Source organism: Salvelinus namaycush, chromosome 21 (assembly GCF_016432855.1).
Source record: "Salvelinus namaycush isolate Seneca chromosome 21, SaNama_1.0, whole genome shotgun sequence".
Classification (NCBI taxonomy): domain Eukaryota; kingdom Metazoa; phylum Chordata; class Actinopteri; order Salmoniformes; family Salmonidae; genus Salvelinus; species Salvelinus namaycush.
The window spans coordinates 12,828,563-12,849,164 of NC_052327.1; the positions used below are offsets into that span (position 1 = coordinate 12,828,563).

The 20,602-nt window shown below is 45.0% G+C and overlaps 1 protein-coding gene across 6 annotated transcripts in view; it reads left to right on the plus strand.

The window, feature by feature from the left end:
• The window catches only part of LOC120066100 (pleckstrin homology domain-containing family A member 7-like), a 172,574-nt gene that overhangs the window by 140,634 nt on the left and 11,338 nt on the right, over positions 1 to 20,602 (plus strand). For 4 of the 6 annotated variants that reach the window (XM_039017206.1, XM_039017210.1, XM_039017211.1 and 1 more), the window contains 10 exons: positions 1,805 to 2,371; positions 2,994 to 3,573; positions 3,705 to 3,788; positions 10,372 to 10,425; positions 15,535 to 15,600; positions 18,314 to 18,394; positions 18,641 to 18,790; positions 19,575 to 19,676; positions 20,005 to 20,116; positions 20,461 to 20,588. In XM_039017206.1, coding sequence (XP_038873134.1) covers positions 1,805 to 2,371; positions 2,994 to 3,573; positions 3,705 to 3,788; positions 10,372 to 10,425; positions 15,535 to 15,600; positions 18,314 to 18,394; positions 18,641 to 18,790; positions 19,575 to 19,676; positions 20,005 to 20,116; positions 20,461 to 20,588 — 1,924 coding nt within the window. The remainder of the gene's footprint in view (positions 1 to 1,804; positions 2,372 to 2,993; positions 3,574 to 3,704; positions 3,789 to 10,371; positions 10,426 to 15,534; positions 15,601 to 18,313; positions 18,395 to 18,640; positions 18,791 to 19,574; positions 19,677 to 20,004; positions 20,117 to 20,460; positions 20,589 to 20,602) is intronic. The other 2 variants (XM_039017207.1, XM_039017208.1) reach the window with 2 other exon arrangements.

Below are 20,602 nucleotides of genomic sequence, written 5' to 3' on the forward strand. Positions count from 1 at the left end.
TTCTGTGCTTCTATTTTTGTGGCAACAGTTTGGGGAAGGCCCTTTCCTGATTTAGCATAGATAAAGAAGTTCTATACAATGTTTAAGTTTATCGTACAGTGTGGATTTTTTTTTTTTTTTGAAGAGCCTTCTGGTCTTTTCATATAGCTGTCATGTTCCTCCATTATCATCACTGTCAGGTGGGGTATACGGGTAAGGCAGTTGACTGAGAATCTTCGGGGTACAGTAACCATGGGTTTGAGGCCCCCTCGCGTCAAGCGTTTATGTTAAGGAGAAAAAAAAGTTCACTGCTGGTCCTCGATGCTCGACTTTATATAATGCATATGTGACGAAGTGGATGATTATTCTAATGCATATAAAACGTTTAGCCTACAAACAAATGAAGTGTTTGTTACTGCCATTTGAATGCACAATGTTAATCATTGTGCATTCAAATAACAGTAACATTATGCTACTATATTCGGTATGTTAGGCCTACGTAGAATACTAAATAATCATTAAGCGATCTTGTGAGACATTGATTCAGCTTTGATCTAAACTTCACTAAACAAGCACCATTCTCAGAGGTGGCGGAGCGTCGCTCCGGGAACATTACAACCCTGTAGCCTTTGTGTTGGTCAGCAAGAGACACTCCATGAAGCTCCTCATTAAATAGATTTCTCATCTTCATTTACAATGGTTTTGATTTCCCTTCGAAACAGACTATCGCAGCAAATGCAATTCAACATTTCAAAGGTGAAAAACGATCCGTCCTGGGATTTGAACTTTGCCGCAAAACGCCCCAAAATGACCAGGAGCCATGCTCACTGACACTGTGAGCTGTTCGTCCAGATAAAATCTAATGCGTGTTTCAGTAGCTTAGAATAGCAGACCGTGCCGTTTTCACTTCTGGGACGCTTTCATGACGAAGTGTTCAGTCACATCCAACTACATCAACATTTGGAATTGGCAGATGCAAGAGTTTGTCCCAGGAAATAATCATGTCCAGCTGGTCTTGTTGTCATAAGGCTAAGTGCGCCAGGTTTTCGGGATGGGAAAAGCTAACATGTAGCCTACTATCACGCACAACTATGTCAACGATTTTAATTTTAATGTTCAGAAGTATGGACCCATCAGATTGAGCCACGCTGCTAAATGACTCCACTGTGTGCTGCATACTGTACGTTTATCACCTTGTGTGTGCGGGATGTGTGTTATAGCCAATCAATTCACTGTGGCTCTTATTACTAAACGGTCCTGGAACGCTGTATTTGATGAATGAGAAGCTCATATCATCGGAGGGAAGTGATTGTGTCCATCGTCGCGAATTTGACTGCTCATTCCCGCCAGTCCATTAGACAGTACCCCTGAGCTATTTTTAGCACAAGTGGCTATCAGTTTAACTAGCCTGAGAGACCCAGGAGGCTAGGCTACGCTAATTGCTAACGCTTAGTAGCCCAGTTCTCTTAATTTAGATGGAATTAGCCTGATTTTCCCTGTAGCTGAGGCTATGTTCCTATATCCTATTTTGATGGGCCTTTCATTCATGTTAGGCTATGCTAATGTTAACACTTCACTTGGTTGTGATTGGCGATATGAAGGGATGAAATAATGATTCTCTAGTAAATTACAAAAAGTAATATCTAACATTAACTCCTGTGAGAGATTAGAGGTATGAAAAATGAGGAAACAAAATAAGTGGGAAAGTTACTGGAATTTTGCAACCCTAGTTACTGTCCTGATACAATGGCAATGTCAATAATTCTGTTGTTCCTATGTGTTGAGATAGAGAGCCAAAACATCTCCCGTTCTGTTCCTTTCCTAGGCCGTCGGAAACATCGGAGAAATCGGAAATGCCCAACACGTCAGAACGCAAGGGGGTCCCCCAAACCAACCACGTCAACAACTACACAAAGACCTCACGTGAACCCCGAGCCGACCTCCATCTCCATAGCGATGGAGTGGTCCTCGAACCTGCCGATATCCGAGAAACCGAGGAGCGCCGTAGCTTCCGGAACGACACACTCAATCCCATCACTTCCAAGATTCCTTCCCTCGGCGGCGGAAGCGTGGAAATTGAAATGGACGCCGTCCCTCCTAGCAGTCTCCCTTCCCTTCCCTCCCTACCTCCAGACTCCGCCTCCGCACCCACATCCGCGCCCCCCTCCAGGGCGCCATCACGTGCCCCGTCGCGCGGCGCCTTCACCCTGCCCCCCGGGGCCTGTCTGAGGAACGGAACACCCACTCCAGAACCCAACGGGATGGGGACGGGGACGTACCAGAGGGCCACGCTGGCCCCACAGGTGGTTGACACTCAAAGGCAGGTGCAGAGGAGGAGCGCCCTGGAGCAGGTGGAGCACTGGGTCAAGGTGCAGAAGGCCGAGCACAAAGGGTAAAGGTCACGGTTCACAGGTCACACCGCCACTCGTCTAGGTGTTTATCACTGTGCATTCAAATGGCATATAATTACAAACACATAGACACTCATATCTTGAGTTCAAACACATTGGCCTACTCTTATAAGCATTTCGTTAGACAATGAGTACCATACGTATCCCGTACATACTCTATTACTAATACAACTTTAAACTTATACACGTGCACAGCATGAGCATTCACACTCGCATATGTTTATTGTGGTGCATATTCAAACACAAACTTTATCACACACACACACACACACACAAACACACACACACACACACACACACACACACACACACACACACACACACACACACACACACACATTCTACTAGGTAAGCGGTTTCAGTGTTTAGGTATGGTTGATATACTGCAAGTACATCATGGGGCTCATAGCCAATATCTCCCTCTAGTGGGGTTCTTGGAATAATTTACGCATAGCGTCGCTCAAAGCCTTATAAGGCTTACGTTCAGCACAGTACTCCGACCCTGCTAAGCCAGTCAAATGTATATCAGCAACACAATGATACAAAGTTCACAGCCTTGCTTTTGTCTGACCTCCGGCCTCTTCCCTGTTCTCTTTCCCATAGCCCCCCCTCGAGAGGGGGCACCCTCCCCCGTCACAGCCCCCCGACTCAGCCCAAGTTCATCGGCCTGGAGGCCTACCAGACGCTGCCAAAGACCCCTCGCCGCAGCCCCCCCACCGCCGCGCGCCAAGGGGAGTACAAATACGCACAGGACCGCCTCAGCCACTTCCGACTCGGACCCTCAGACCCCCAGGGTACCTGCGCCAGGGACGGGGGTGGCATCGGTGGGCCTGGCACCGTGTGGCAGCTCTACGAGTGGCAGCAGCGCCACCAGTTCCGCCACGGCAGTCCCACCGCCCCCCTCTACACACCTGCCCCGGACTACCCCTTCGGGCCCAGGCCCCCCTCCACGGTGCCCCCTTCGGCCCCGCGACCCAGTTCTGAGGTTCCCCGCTGTGTGTCGGTGCCCCCAGACCCCTCCGACATCCTCCCACCGGGCCCCCAGAGCTCCAGGGCCCTGTCCCCCCCACGGAGGCCCCACACACCCGTTAACCGGGTGGTGGTAATGCCCCGGGGGGAGAGAGATGCACTGGACGTGTCGGTGGCTGGGTCCCCCCGAAGAGCCAAGTCTCAACTACTCAAGGTAAGACGAAGGGGAAGGAAACTTGAATGTGTCATAGCAGGTTTATGTTCATTTTTCTGAAAGTATTTTGCGGAGGTAATAATGGCAGATTAAGACTGTTAACTGTAGTGTGTGTGGGTTGTGTTGGCCAGGCTGCCACCATCGAGAGACGGTCCATGCCTCCCTCCAACTACATCACACACACGGTCAGCGCTCCCAGCCTTCACGGGAAAACGGTATGGAGTCACACACTCAGTCACAACCCAAGCATGTTGTATTAGATTACTACATGAAGTCAAAGATCCAGTGTTTCTTGAATAACATGGACACTTTGCAATTAGCTTAATTTACAGTACTTTACAAGGATGGGATGTGGGATGGGATGTGAATCAGCAACATTCTGCTCCATACACATTTCAGGTTTCCGATATACACTGAACAAAAATATAAACACAACATGTAACAATTTCAACGATTTCACTGAGTTACAGTTCATATAAGGAAATCAGTCAATTTGAAATGAATTCATTAGGCACTAATCTATGGATTTCACATGACTGGGAATACAGATACAGTGCATTTGGAAAGTATTGAGACCCCTTGACTTTCTCCACATTTTGTTATGTTACAGCCTTATTCTAAAATGTATTAAATTGTTTTTTTTCGCTCATCAATCTACAAACCATACCCCATAATAACTAAGAGAAATTTCTGTATTAAAAATAAAAACGTAAATATTAAATTTACATAAGTATTCAGACCCTTTACTCAGTACTTTGTTGAAGCACCTTTGGCAGTGATTACAGCCTTGAGTCTTCTTGGGTATGACGCTACAAGCTTGGCACACCTGTATTTGGGGAGTTTCTTACATTCTTCTCTGCAGATCCTCTCAAGCTCCGTCAGGTTGGATGGGGAACATCGCTGCAGAGGTATTTTCAGGTCTCTCCAGAGATGTTTGATCAGGTTCAAGTCCGGGCTCTGGCTGGGCCACTCAAGGAGATTCAGAGACTTGTCCCAAAGTCACTGCTGCATTGTCTTGGCTGTGTGCTTAGGGTCATTGTTCTGTTGGAAGGTGAACCTTTGCTCCAATCTGAGGTCCTGAGCGCTCTGGAGCAAGTTTTCATCGAGGATCTCTCGGTACCTTGCTCTGCTCATCTTTTCCTTGATCCTGACTAGTCTCCCAGAATATGTTGCTGAAAAACATTGCCACAGCATGATGCTGCCACCACCATGCTTCACCGTAGGGATGGGGCCAGGTTTCCTCCAAATGTGACGCTTGGCATTTAGGCCAAAGAGTTCAATCTTGGTTTCATCAGACCAGAGAATCATGTTTCTCATGGTCTGAGAGTCCTTTAGGTGCCTTTTGGCAAACTTCAAGCGGGCTGTCTCATGTGCCTTTTACTGAGGAGTGGCTTCCGTCTGGCCACTCTACCATAAAGGCCTGATTGGTGGAGTGCTGCAGAGATGGTTGTCCTTCTGGAAGGTTCTCCTGTCTCCACATAATAACTCTGCTGCTTTTTTGTTTGTTGGTCACCTCCCTGACTAAGGCCCTTCTCCCTCGATTGCTCAGTTTGGCTGGGTGGCCAGCTCTAGGAAGAGTCTTGGTGGTTCCAAACTTCTTCCATTTAAGAATGATGGAGGCCACTGTGTTCTTGGGGACCTTCAATGCTGCATACATTTTTTGGTGCCCTTCCCCAGATCTGTGCCTCCACACAATCCTGTCTCTAAGCTCTACGGACAATTCTTTCGACCTCATGTCTTGGTTTTTGCTCTGACATGCACTGTCAACTGTGGGACCTTATATAGACAGGTGTGTGTCTTTCCAAATCATGTCCAATCAATTGAATTTACCATAGGTGGACTCCAATCAAGTTGTAGAAACATCTCAAGGATGATCGATGGAAACAGGATGCACCTGAGCTGAATTTCGAGTCTCATAGCAAAGGATATGAATACTTATGTAAATAAGGTATTTCTGTTTAGAAATGTTTTATAAAATAGCAAAAATGTCTTAAAACCTGTTTTCGCTTTGTCATTAATGGTGTATTGTGTGTAGATTGTGAGGAAAAACATTAATTTAATATATTTTAGAATAAGGCTGTAACGTAACAAAATTTGTTAAAAGTCAATACCTTAAAAAAAATAGATAGGGACGTGGATCAGAAATCCAGTCAGTATCTGGTGTGACCGCCATTTGCCTTATGTTGCACGACACATCTCCTTCACATAGAGTTGATCAGGCTGATTGAGGCCTGTGGAATATTGTCCCACTCCTCTTCAATGGCTGTGCGAAGTTACTGGATATTGTTGGGAACTGGAACATGCTGTTGTACACTTTGATCCAGAGCATCCCAAACATGCTCAATGTGTGACATGTCTGGTGAGTATGCAGGCCATGGAAGAACTGGGACATTTTCATCTTCCAGGAATGATGTGCAGTTTCTTGCAACATGGGGCTGTGCATTATCATGCTGAAACATGAGGTGATGGCGGCGGATAAAAGGCACTACAATGGGCCTCCAGAATCTTGTCACAGTATCTCTGCATTTAAATTGCCATCGATAAAATGCAATTGTGTTCGTTGTCTATAGCTTATGCCTGCCCATACCATAACCCCACTGCCACGATGGGGCACTCTGTTCACAACTTTGACGTCAGCAAACTCGCCAACACGACGCCATCTGCCCAGTACAGTTGAAACCGGGATCCATCCGTGAAGAGCACACTTCTCCAGCGTGCCAGTGTCCATCGAAGGTGAGCATTTGCCATCTGAAGTCGGTGAGGATTCCGAACTGCAGTCAGGTCAAGCCCCTGCTGAGGACGACGAGCATGCAGATGAGCTTCCCTGAGACTGTTTCTGACAGTTTGTGCAGACATTATTTGGTTGTGCAAACCCATAGTTTCATCAGCTGCCCGGGTGGCTGGTCTCAAACGATCCCGCAGGTAAAGAAGCCAGATGTGGAGTTCCTGGGCTGGCGTGGTTACACGTGGTCTACGGTTGTGAGGACGTAATGCCACATTTTCTAAAACTAAGTTGGAGGCGGCTTATGCTAGAGTAATTCACAATTACATTTTCTGGCAAAAGTTCTGGTGGACATTTCGGCAGTCAGCATGCCAATTGCACGCTCCCTTAAAACTTTAGACATCTGTGGCATTGTGTTGTGTGACAAAACTGTACATTTTAGTGGCCTTTTTATTGTCCCCAGCACAAGGTGCACCTGCACCTGTGTAATGAGCATGCTGTTGAATCAGCTTCTTGATATGCCACACCTGTCAGGTGGATGGATTATCTTGGCAAAGGAGAAATGCTCACCAACAGGGATGTAAACAAATTTTTGCATAAAATTTGAGAGAGTTAAGCTTTTTGTGCATATGGAACATATCTGGGATGTTTTATTTCAGCTCTTGAAATATGGAACCAACACTTTACATGTTGCGTAAATTTTTTTGTTCAGTGTAGATACAGATGTTTGAATGGCTGCCGTGTTGGTATCAAAAGTTCCAAGACAAAAAAACACTTGGAAAGGGGATTGCGTCCTAATCTGTAAAATGTAAACACAACTGGAAACGCACGTTTTTTTTGTCACGTTATTGACACAAGTGTTACTTTAGCCACCACTCCTGCACCCTTTTACTAGCTAACTAGCTCTACATAACTTCAGCTAGTTAAATAATTAAATAACCTGGCTAACTGTGGGGTGAAACATTTTAGCTAGTTAGCTACTGTACAGCTTTCTTTGCTAGCAAGCATAACACTGCCTTCAAAACTGGTGTCTCCACTACTATTTACAGTTAGACTTTTGTGATGTCTCCACTTTCCCTAGCGTTCCAGTAAGATTGCATTGTTTGAATGTAAATGGCATTGAACTTTTGGTGCTAACATGACCGACCAGTTCAACCTAACTATAGATTCTATACAGCTCTGAGTATCTTTGCTAACCGTTGAGCGCTCTGTCTGTATTGGGGTGTTGAGTTAATTCCCCCATTCCCTCCCTCTGTCCCCCGAGGGACTCACTACTGTTACACACGCAGCCTGAGGAGCTCACCCTCCTGCTCATTCAGCTCCGGAGGCATCAGGCAAAGATGGCCGCCGCGCGCCACCACACGCTAACCCAGCTGCAGCACTTCAACTACACCCCTTCTGGCCCCCATTTCCTCACCACCAAAAACAACCCTCTCTTCTCCTCCGGCCCTTCTTATCTGGGGCCCTTCCTAGGCCCCTCAGGCCCCATGGGCCACGGCAGCAGCAGCCAGGTGGGGGCCCCCAGTACGCCTGGTCTTCTTTACCCCACCAATGTGAGCTCAACCTGGGCATGGCTGTTTGTGAGCGTTGGCCTGTGCTGGCTGGCCGCCATAGTCCATTTCTATGCTTTTTGATTTGTTTCATTATTATAGTGTCTTGTATCTTCAAGATGCCCAGCCCAAATGAGCTTATAAAACACACTATCCACAGTAGCAAAGAAATGAATCATATACGCACGCAGAAATTATACTCATTCATATACGGTGCCTTGCAAAAGTATTCAGACCCTTTGGATTTCTTCACATTTTGTTGTGTTACAAAATGGGATTAAAATTGAAATGTCATTTTTTTTGTCAACAATCTATACAAAATAATCTCTAATGTCACAGTGCAAGAAAAAGTATTTTAAATATTAATAGAAATTAAATAACTAAAATATAGTATTTGCATAAGTTTACAGCTCCCTGAGTCAACACATGTTAGAAACACCTTTGGCGTCGGTTACAGCTGTGCATTCTTTCTGGGTAAGTCTATAAGAGCTTTGCACACCTGGATTGTGCAATATTTGACTATTTATTCTTTTAAAAATTATTCAAGCTCTGTCAAGAGCTTGGGATCATGGCTAGACAACCATTTTCAAGTCTTGCCATAGATTTTCAAGCAGATTTAAGTCAAAACTGTAATTTGGCTACTCAGGGAAATCTACTGTCTTCTTGGTAAGCAACTCCAGTGTAGATTTGGCCTTGTGTTGTAGGTTGTAAAGAAGACTAAAGCAGGTTTTTCTCTAGGATTTTGCCTGTGCTTAGCTCCATTCTGTTTCTTTTTATCCTGGGAAAAACTCCCCACTATTTGCTGATGTCAAGCACACCTACCAACATATTGATGTAGCCACCACTAAGCTTGAAAATAAGGAGATAGTTACTCCGATGTGTTGGATTTGCCCCAAACATAAGGCTCTGCATTTAGGCCAAAAGGTGTATTCCTTTGCTGTGTTTCTTTGCTGTATTACTTTAGTGCCTTTGCATACAAGATGCATGTTTTTGGTATTTTCATTCTGTATATTTCTGTTCTTCTTTTCACGCTGTCACTTAGGTAATTATTGTGGAATCACTTCAATGTTGTTGATCCATCCTCAAGTTTTCTACCATCACAGACATTGAACTGTGTAGCTTGTTTTAAAATCACCGTTGTCCTGATGGTAACATCCCTGAGCAGTTTCATTCCTGTCCTGCAGCTCAGTTCAGAAGGACGACCGTGGCTTTGATGTGTCTGGGTGGTTTAATATACAGTATAATCCACAGCATAATTAATAACTTAATGTCTGATTTGTTATTGTTACCCGTCTACCAATCAGTGCCCTTCTTTATGAGGCTTTCGAAAAGCTCCCTGGTCTTTGTAGTTGAATCTGCGCTTGAAATTCAAAACTTGACTGAGGAATCTTACAGATGTTGTCTGTATGGGGGACAGAGGAGGACTTAGTTATTCAAAAATCATGTCCACTGCTATTAGTCTATCTAACTTATGTGATTTGTTCAGCCAAATTTGACTCCTGATCTAATTTAGGCTAAATACTTATGCAACGACTATATTTTAGTTATTTTTTTCCTGAATGTATTTATCTAAAAGAAGATATAATTTTTCTTCCACTTTGACATTCAAGTATTTTGTGTAGATTGTTGGCAAAAAATCACAATTAAATCCATTTTAATCCCACTTTGTAATGGAATAAAATGTGAAGAAATCCAAGGGGTCTGAATACTTTTGCAAGTCACTGCACATGTATACATTCAAACGAAAAAGAAAAAGAAACGAAAAACTAAACAGAAACCTGCTATTTCAATGATGTAGCTTATCTTGACGTACAGTATCTTCCATGCTTTGAAAACAAAATTTGCAACCAGGAACACTTATTTTCTAAATAACCATTTCAGTTTCTCTTCGTCTCTAACCCAGAATAGTTCTCGTTTCAGTTGTTGCATTTTATCAAACAAGACTTTAAGGCCGTAGCAGCCTGTAGTGGGGGTTTTTGCACTTCAAGTTAGGCTGTGTAGCGCCGGATTGTGTGTTAGCATGTCGTGTTGTGCTAGCTAGCTTCAGTGCAGTCATCCCAGACTAAGACTGCCTGGTTGGCTTTAGATACAGTTCCATTTTTTTTTATCTGCCTGGACTTTGATGTCTCTCGCTTATTTTCAGTGTTTTCTTTTTTAAGTTTGTTTGGCTGAGATGTTGCTAGTTTGCTTCAAAGTGGAGCCGTTTTTGGGCTTGTGATCTTGGAGCGGCTGCTTGTAGTGTGCTTCTATTTTGTATGTGCACGTCTTGCATCGTCTTGGATCATTATAAATGATTATAGTAGAACGGACAAGTAATTATTATTACACATCATGGTAGATTTGACGTTAATGAGTAGCGCTATATAATCATATGTATTATCAGTGACTCATTCGGCAACTAATATCCACTATACAGTTAGATCTATAATATGGAAGCGTATACCTGTCAAAATCCTGTACGCTGCCATACTGTAATGCCGTAAAGCTTTGATTGACTCTTCTTTATCTCTCCACTCCACGCCGAAGGTTGACGATACGTACATGCAACTGAAGAAAGACCTGGAGTATCTAGACTTGAAGGTGGGAACGCTCTCTCTCTCCTCCTGTTTCCCTTTATCTCCTCATCCCTCTTTCTCTCCTGTGTTTCCCCCTCTCGTGTAGGCCTACTCAAATAGAGTAGGGTGAAGTTGCCCCTAGGCACGGATCTTGGATCCGTTTTGCATTTCCCCCTACGAATGGTTAAGGTTAGGATTGGTGGAGGGGAAGCTGATCATGGATTTGTACCTAGGGGAAACTTCACCCTGGAGCTAGGCCTAAAGCCTGGCCAAAGCTCTCTATCATTAACACACTCACCTTACTACTCGCTGGATGACCTCAGCTCCACCCTGCATCTCAGGGTGGAGCTGAGAATGACACGGCATAAATGGGGATGAACAAAACGGCAAACTTGGTAAAAGAACAAGCGCACAGGATGTTTTAAAGAAATGTATGCGTGAATAACTAGCTTACTAATATTTACAAATGTCGGAGTACTGAGGAATAAATGGTGAGCAAATGGTTTGTAAATGCCTAATAAACTGTTTATTATGGACCCTTAGTGTTATACTAGGACGTAGCTGGTCCCAGCACAGGCAGCGTGGTCCCCTGGTCTTCTGGTCCCAGTGATGCTTAGCAGGGAGTGGGGGAGAGACACACACACTGATACATGTACTGCCAGTTTATTGATATGTTGGCTCTATATAATACACTGAGTGTACAAAACATTAGGAACACCTTTCTATTATTGAGTTGCACCCCCTTTTGCCCTCAGAACAGCCTCAATTTGTTGGGGCATGGACTCTACAAGGTGTCGAAAGCGTTCCACAGGGATGCTGGCCCATTTTGACGACAATGCTTTCCACAGTTGTATCAAGTTGGCTGGATGTCCTTTGGGTGGTGGACCATTCTTGACACAGCGTTGCAGTTCTTTACACAAGCCTGGCACCGAATGCCATACCCTGTTTAAAGGCACTTAAATATTACCCAATCACCCTTTGAATGGCACACATACACAATCCATGTCTCAATTGTGTCAAGGCTTTGAAATCCTTATTTAACCTGTCTCCTCGCTTCATCTGATTTGAAGTGGATTTAACAAATGACATCAATAAGGGATCATATCTTTCACCTGGTCAGTCTATGCCATGGAAAGAGCAGGCGTTCTTAAAGTTTTGTATACTCAGTGTATGCTGGAGCTGGTTACCAAGAAAACATTGAATTTCCTGAGTGGCCTAGTTACAGTTTTGGCTTAAATCGCTGTCTAGCATTGATCAACAACCAACTTGACAGAGCTTGAGGAATTTTATTGTAAAATTCAGGTGTGCAAAGCTGTTAGAGACTTACCCAGAAAGCTGTAATCACTGCCAAAGGTGATTCGCTGCCAAAGGTGATTCGCTGCCAAAGGTGATTCGCTGCCAAAGGTGATTCGCTGCCAAAGGTGATTCGCTGCCAAAGGTGATTCGCTGCCAAAGGTGATTCGCTGCCAAAGGTGATTCGCTGCCAAAGGTGATTCGCTGCCAAAGGTGATTCGCTGCCAAAGGTGATTCGCTGCCAAAGGTGATTCGCTGCCAAAGGTGATTCGCTGCCAAAGGTGATTCGCTGCCAAAGGTGATTCGCTGCCAAAGGTGATTCGCTGCCAAAGGTGATTCGCTGCCAAAGGTGATTCTAACGTGTTGACTCAGGGGTGTGAATAATTATGTAAATATGAGATTTCTGGGGGAAAAATCAAATAAATGTACTACAATTTCAAAGTTTTCACTTTGTCATTATGGGGTATTGTGTGTAGATGGTTAAAAAACATACATTTCAGGCTGTAACAACAAAATGGGGAATGAAGGCACTGTACATACAGTGCATTTGGAAAGTATTCAGACCCCTTCCCTTTTTCCACATTTTGTTACGTTACAGCCTTATTCTAAAATGTATTAAATCATTTTCCCCTCATCAATCTACACACAATACCACATAATGGCAACGCGAAAACAGGTTTAAATTTGAGAAAATTTATAAAATATAAAAATCAGAAGTACCTTATTTACATAAGTATTCAGACCCTTTGCTATGAGACTCGAAATTGAGCTCAGGTGCATCCTGTTTCCATTGATGATCCTTGATGTTTCTACAAATTGATTGGAGTCCACCTGTCTATATAAGGTCCCACAATTGACAGTGCATGCGAGAGCAAAAACCAAGCCATGAGGTCGAAGGAATTGTCCGTAGAGCTTAGAGACAGATAGTGTCGAGTCACAAATCTGCAGAAGGGTACCAAAACATTTCTGCAGCATTAAAGATCCCCAAGAACACAGTGGCCTTCATCATTCTTAAATGGAAGAAGTTTAGAACCACCAAGACGATTACTAGAGCTGGCCACCTGGCCAAACTGAGCAATCGGTTGAGAAGGTCCTTGGTCAAGGAGGTGACCAAGAACCCGATGGTCACTTTGACAGAGCTCCAGTGTTTCTCTGTGGAGATGGGAGACGTTCCAGAAGGACAACCATCTCTGCAGCATTCCACCAATCAGGCCTTTGTGTTAGAGTAGCCAGACGGAAGCCAGTCCTCAGTAACAGGCACATGACAGCCCGCTTGGAGTTTGCCAAAAGGCACCTAAAAACTGACCATGAGAAACAAGATTCTCTGGTCTGATGAAACCAAGATTGAACTCAGATCTTTGATCTGAATGCCACGCCTCACGTCTGAAGGAACCCTGGCACCATCCCTACAGTGAAGCATGGTGCTGGCAGCATCATGCTATGGCAATTTTTCTCAGCGGCAGGGACTGGGAGACTCGTCAGGATCGATTGAATGATGAATGGAGCAAAGTGATGAAAACCTGCTCAGGACCTCAGGCTGGGGGCAAAGGTTCACCTTCCAACAGGACAACAACCCTAAGTACACAGCCAAGACTATGCAGGAGTGGCTAGAGATCCTGGTTCGAGTCCAGGCTCTGTCGCAGCTGGCCGTGACCAGGAAACCCATGGGGCGGAGCACAATTGGCCCAGCGCGTCCGGGTTAGGGGAGGGTTTGATCGGCAGAGATGTCCTTGTCCCATCGCGCTCTAGCGACTCCTGTGGCGGGCCGGGCGCATGCACGCTGACACGGTCGCCAGGTGCATGGTGCTTCCTCCGACACATTGGTGTGGCTGGCTTCCGGGTTAAGCCGGCATTGTGTCAAGAAGCAGTGCGGCTTGGTTGGGTCGTGTTTCGGAGGACGCACGGCACTCGACCTTCGCCTCTCCCGAGTCCGTACGGGAGTTGCAGCGATGAGACAAGACTGTAACTACCAATTGGATACCACGAAATCGGTGAGAAAAAGGGGTAATAAAAATAAATGACATAACAGTTGGTATACAAACGAGTATATTCAAATGAATGGTCAAATTGCTAACTTGCTCATAGCGAACGGCAGCCATTTTGTAACAGTGGCTCTCCATCTCCTATTTGACACAGATCAAAAGTTTAGAGCCGTTCATCCTCACGGCTCACAGTGTGCTACTGCACTGCACCGCCGGGCCTCTCGGGCCACTATGGAACGTAAGAACTGTGGACACACTGTATGTGTGTGTGCGCATGAGCGTGTATGTATACATGTTTACGAGGGAGACCATCCCATCGCTTAAAAACACTGTTTCTGTGTCCATGGCTGTGTGTGGGCACTGGCTTGGCATTGACCCCTCTGTAACCCCTGACTCTCGGCTCCTTTGTGATGTGATTGGTGGTCCTGGCCTGGGATGGCTCTGCAGTGCGTGTGCTGTGGTGGCTGTGGTTGGTTCGGGGGTTGAAAAGCTAGCTGGTTGCACCATCCTCCTGTTGATCTATCAAACATATCTCCTTGATATATCCCCAGTACAACACAGCATGTTTACCCTAAACCCAGTTGGTTCAGAATATACTCTAGGAATTCCAAAAAATATATATTTGTACAAATCTATGTATTTCCAACACTGGGAGTATTGTAAGGAGTAGCCTAGCAGTATCTCATTCCATTTTTGTTTTAAAATTGGTTTGTTGTCCATCTTTTTGTGATACAGGGACATGAAAATCTATGGAGATAAAATAAATGTAACCAATGGGCATTGTCTTGAGTGGCGTTCATCCAAAGAGCTTCTTTGTCTCTGTGTCATATAGGCTGCATTTGTCAATGGCTATTTTCTTACTTTCTCTAAGTCATCATGGTTGGTTCACAGTTGGTTTCCTCATTGTGCTTTCAGTGTAACTTTTTAGTATCATCAACAGCCAATATCCCTACCAGAACAGGGGCCAGTTTATTAGGTACACCCTAACCATCTATTACCGGGTCGGACCCACTTTGCTTCCAGAACAGCTAGAATTATTCGAGGCAGGGAAACGTTGGTCAATTGGTATCAAGGGACCTAACGTGTGCCAGGCAAACATTCCCTACACCACCGCCACCAGCCTGTACCGTTGACACCAGGCCATGGACTCATGCTGCTTAGCCAAATCCTGACTCTACCATCCGCATGACGCAACAGGAACCGGGATTCGTCGTACCAGGCAATGTTTTCCCACATCGCAATTGTCCAGTGTTGGTGATTGCGTGCCCACTGGAGCCACTACTACTTGTTTTTAGCTGATTGGAGTGGAGCCCGGTGTGGTCTTCTGTTGCAATAGCCCATCCATGACGAGGACCGACGAGTTGTGCATTTCGTGACGCCGTTCTGCACACCACTGTTGTACTGCACTGTTATTTACCTGTTTGTGGTCCACCTGTTAGCTTGCACGATTCTTGCCGTTCTCCTTCGATCTCTCATCAACTAGCTGTTTTTGCCCACAGGACTGCCGCTGACTGGAGGTTTTTTGTTTGTCTCACCATTCTCGGTAAACCCTAGACACTGTCATGCGTAAAATGCCCAGTAGGCCGGCCTTTTCTGAGATACTGGAACCGGTGCGCCTGGCAACGACGATCACACCACGCTCAAAGTCGCTTAGGTAACTCGTTTTGCCCATTCTAACGTTCAATTGAACAGAACCGGGAAGTCTGTCTGCTTGCTTTATATAGCAAGCCACGGCCACGTGACTCACCGTCTGTAGGAGCGAACCATTTTGGTGAACGAGGTGGTGTACCTAATAAACTGGCCACTGAGTGTACACAGAGCAACACTATTTGAACATGTATTTCTTTTCTGGTCCCAAGGTGGTTGGAAGTCAGACATTGAAAGAAGCAACGAGACCTGTCAGAGTAGCTGAGAGTGACGTGGATGTGAGTATGAGCGAGAATCACAGCAGAGCAGTTTTCTGCATTGCTCACACATGCACCCCCACAAATGCGCACACACACACACACTCACACACACACTCGCTCTTTCTCTCTCCCACCCCACAACCCTCAACAACATTTTCACTCCATCTCTTGTTCCAAAGGACATTTTGAGTTTTAGCTTCAAACTTTTCTGGAAGGGTAGGTACAGAGATGAGACTGATACACTGACTACCATAGACCCTTAAAACTTCTTATGGCTGAGATCCCGCTAACGGGATCGATATGACAACAGTCAGTGAAAGTGCCAAATTCAAACAACAGAAATCTCATAATTAAAATTCCTCAGACATACAAGTATTTCACACCATTTTAAAGATATACTTCTTGTTAATCCCACCACAGTGTCCGATTTCAAATAGGCTTTACGGCGAAAGCACCACAAACGATTATGTTAGGTGAGTGCCAAGTCACAGAAAAACACAGCCATTTTTTCAGCCAAAGAGAGGAGTCACAAAAATCAGAAATAGAGAGAGAATTAATCACTAACCTTTGATGATCTTCATCAGATGACACTCATAGGACTTCATGTTACACAATACATGTATGTTTTGTTTGATAAAGTTCATATTTATATAAAAAAAATTGCAGTATACATTGGCGCGTTATGTTTATGTTCAGTAGTTCCAAAAACATCCGGTGATTTTGCAGAGAGCCACATCAATTTACAGAAATATTCATTATAAATGTTGATGAAAATACAAGTGTTATACATGGAACTTTAGATACACTTCTCCTTAATGCAACCGCTGTGTCAGATTTCAAAAAAGCTTTACGGAAAAAGCAAACCATGCAATAATCTGAGTACGGCGCTCAGAGCCCAAACAAGCCAAAAAGATATCCGCCATATTGTGCAGTCAACAGAAGTCAAAAATAACATTATAAATATTCACTTACCTTTGATGATCTTCATCAGAATGCACTCCCAGGAATCCCAGTTCCACAACAAATGTTTATTTTGTTCGATAATGTCAATTTATGTCCAAATTCCTCCTTGTTGTTAGCTCGTTCAGCCCAGTAATCCAACTTCATGACGCACGAGCAGACAAAGTCCAAAAGTTCCATTAGTCTGTAGAAACATGTCAAACGAAGTATAGAATCAATCTTTAGGATGTTTTTAACATAAATCTTCAATAATGTTCCAACCGGAGAATTCCTTTGTCTGTAGAATTGCGATGGAACAGAGTTCACTCACGTGAACGAGCATCACGAGCTCAAGGCATTCTGCCAGACCTCTGACTCATTCCCCTCTCATTCGTCCCCACTTCACAGTAGAAGCATCAAACAAGGTTCTAAAGACTGTTGATATCTAGTGGAAGCCTTAGGAAGTGCAACATGACCAATATCCCACTGTATCTTCAACAGGGAATGAGTTGAAAAACGACCAACCTCAGATTTCCCACTTCCTGTTTGGATTTTTTCTCAGGTTTTTGCCTGCCATATGAGTTCTGTTATACTCACAGACATCATTCAAACAGTTTTAGAAACTTCAGAGTGTTTTCTATCCAAATGTACTAATAATATGCATATATTAGCAACTGGGACTGAGTAGCAGGCAGTTTACTCTGGGCTCCTTATTCATCCAAGCTACTCAATACTGCCCCCAGCCATAGAGTGAGTGATACAAATTTAATAAATCTAATAAAATAATAATAAAATAAGAGTCAACTAGGATTTAGTGGGCTATTTACCTCAACTTCAAGAGAAAAATGTATGAGGTCGTGAGTCTTTCAGTTCTATATTAGCATTTTTTTTAAATCAATTTGTTCTCCTTTCAGAGTGTAACTACTCTAAAAGGAGTTGAAGAGTGTAGCGTTGACAGCTCCGCACATTTGCCCTTTAACAATTTATAAGGAGTGCAGGGTTTTTCCTATCCGCACTGAATATTTCATGGCGTCAAATAAGCAATATTACTGCGCGTGAAGTCATCACCACAAATAAATGATGCGTTCAACAGAATGGCAAATGGAACATAAACACTATGCGTATGTTTTGTGCCTTTCGAAAGATACCATGCGACTTAATCTAGCTATTTTCTCTCGTTTTCAAAACCACAAACAATTATTATGCAACTGTATGTAACAGCTTTAATTTGATGGAATACTATTTGTTCACGTCGAGCGGTTGTGTTTGTGATCTTTACTATCCTCCTGAGATGACCGTTTTCCACAAATTGAGAAATGAAAATCAGTTGATCCATCCTTTGTCATGTATGGGTTTCTAACTGTGTGTCCCAAATGGCACCCTGTTCCCTATACATTGCACTCCTTTTGACCAGGGCCCCAAGTAGTGCCCTGTATAAGAACTAGGGTGCCGTTGGTGACGCACCCTTAATCGGGGATTAATTAGGAGGACTCAAAAGGGTAGCGTGGGATGTGGCGTATTTGCGTAAAGGGTTTGCTCTGCATAATTATCAGCTAATGAGACAGGAGAGAGGGATATGGACACACTTACACAGGTAGACTTGCAGGCACGTACACACACACACAAACAGGTGCGATGCGGGGGAGGATATACATGTGCATGGAGGAAAGTGACGCGCACACACACACACACACTGTAGGAAACCGTAGGAAAGATTGGTCTGTAACAGCCCTGTCTCTCTCTCTCGCTGTCTCTCTGTCTGTCTGTTTCTCTATCTGTCCCTGGCCTACAGGTTCAACTCAGTCGGTTATGTGAGCAGGACAAGACCCTGAAGGATCTGGAGGTCCGGATCAGCTCACTGAAGGACGATAAGGTACTGACACTTCATCTCTGTACTCATCTGTGTCTCACTGCATTTGGGTCCGTTTCAATTTATCAGCCAAGAAATCAATGTCAAGTCAATGTGTGAGGTAAAAAAATTAAAATTAGTCCAATTTAAAGGGTTTTATTTTGTTTTTTCTTCCACTTCCACATCATTGTGTGCATTTCCCGAGTTGAACTGGAATTGAACTTGACCCTGCTGTCTCTGATATTGACCTCCTAACCCCTGACCCATCAGGACAAGCTGGAGTCGGTGCTGGACGTGTCCCACCAACAGATGGAGCTGTACAGAGACCAGGCGACCCACCTGGAGAAGATAGCCTACCAGCAGAGACTCCTACAGGAGGACGTGGTGCACATCAGGGCCGAGATCTCCAGCGCGTCCACGGTGAGATCATCAGACACACCTGAACTTTAAGCCTGAGCCTTACCCATGCCCGCAATGTTTAAGCCCTGCCCTACCCTGGCCCGATTGCTTCTGCCAAATTTAAGGCCCCGGGCCAAAATCAGAAATAACTTAATTAGTAAATCCATTAGCTGCTCTTCTCTGTCTGTCACTGGCTCACTGCGCGCGGGTCGCTCTGCATGCGCGCTGCTCATGACGCCTCGGGGAGTCTGTGAGTATCCATGGCAACGGCTCAGCTTGCTCTGCTCAGTGAAGAGACATGAGAGAGCAGTTAGCTGTTAGCTTTCGTCACTCTAAACTCCGACAAAACTCAAGGAACGTTATTATTTACTGTGGAATGATCTCTCCTTCTCTTGTATTATGACGAGGTTGAAGCACTGTGTTATGATCTTAGTCAGATGTGACTGTATTGCCTAGTAGAGCACGAGCAAATGACTTCAGAATGTTACTGATCAATTTAGTGATGCCCGAGCCCTGCCCGTACCCTGGTTATTGATGAAAAAACAGGTCCCACCCGGCCCTAACCCGATCTACGTCGGGGCCCCGTTGGAGCTCGGGTCGGGTAGCAATCCGTCAATCAAATGTATATATAAACCCACTTTCAGCAGATGTCACAAAGTGCTTATACAGAAACCTAGCCTAAGACCCTAAACCACAAGCAATGCAGATGTAGATGTATGGTCTTCTGTGTGGTTCTGGCCATCACATTCCACTGTATATGTTTACGGAAACTCTGTCTTCCCCTGCTGCCTCATGTTATATGTAGGAGATGGCCCGGGCCTGGGAGGACTACAGCAGGCTGGAGAGCTCTGTGGAGCAGTTGAGGGCCGTGCTACAGGCACACATGAACCACAGCGCCACCCCTCAGGTCAGAGCCGGTACTGCACCTCAGTGCTGTGCAGTGCTGCTATTCCACTCGATGGGGACAATGTCCACAGGCGTAGACGTGAACAGAACATAGAGTTGTTATTCACTGTTTTGAAGCGTGTACTGTAGATGGGGTGGGTCTACTGGGAAAAGCCTGTTTGGTGTGTGTGTGTGTGTGTGTGTGTGTGTGTGTGTGTGTGTGTGTGTGTGTGTGTGTGTGTGTGTGTGTGTGTGTGTGTGTGTGTGTGTGTGTGTGTGTGTGTGTGTGTGTGTGTGTGTGTGTGTGTGTGTAGCACAGTAGGAACCAGCTAAGATGTACGTGTGTGTAGCAGGAGAAAACAGAGATAAAGCGGGAGCTGTGGAGGATAGAGGACGTGATGGCAGGACTGAGCTCCAGCAAAGCAAACTACAAGATCACAATCGACTCGGTGCAGAACCCAGGTGGGAGAAATCACCAACTGTCCAGACATCCACGCCCGCCCACTGTGTTTTACCATATTTTACTCAATTAAATTCAGATCAAACAACTTTATTCATCCCCTTGGGGGAATTCCTAACTACAAAACACTACATGGGAGACAAACGACTATGGTAGTTTTCCATAGCAAAAAGACTAATCTAGTCTCTCCATACCATTGGTTACGAAACCAACTGCACCAAACTACCTCCATATCCTAACACTTAACCATGACAGACAAACAAGCACAGAGGTCAGTCATACCTTCATTTGTCGCCTGTGTGTTTATTTGCACGTCTTCATTTGCCTGTGTCTTTCTATTCTCCAGAGAGGAAACTAGTGGCTTCAGTGTCGGACCCTGAGGTGCCTTCGCAGAGCGCGACACCCCCCGTAGGGGAGGTTAGGCCCCCTCCTCGCAGCTCCTACACGCTGCCTCACAACCCCGTGCCAAAATGGGTGAGTGGCAGTTG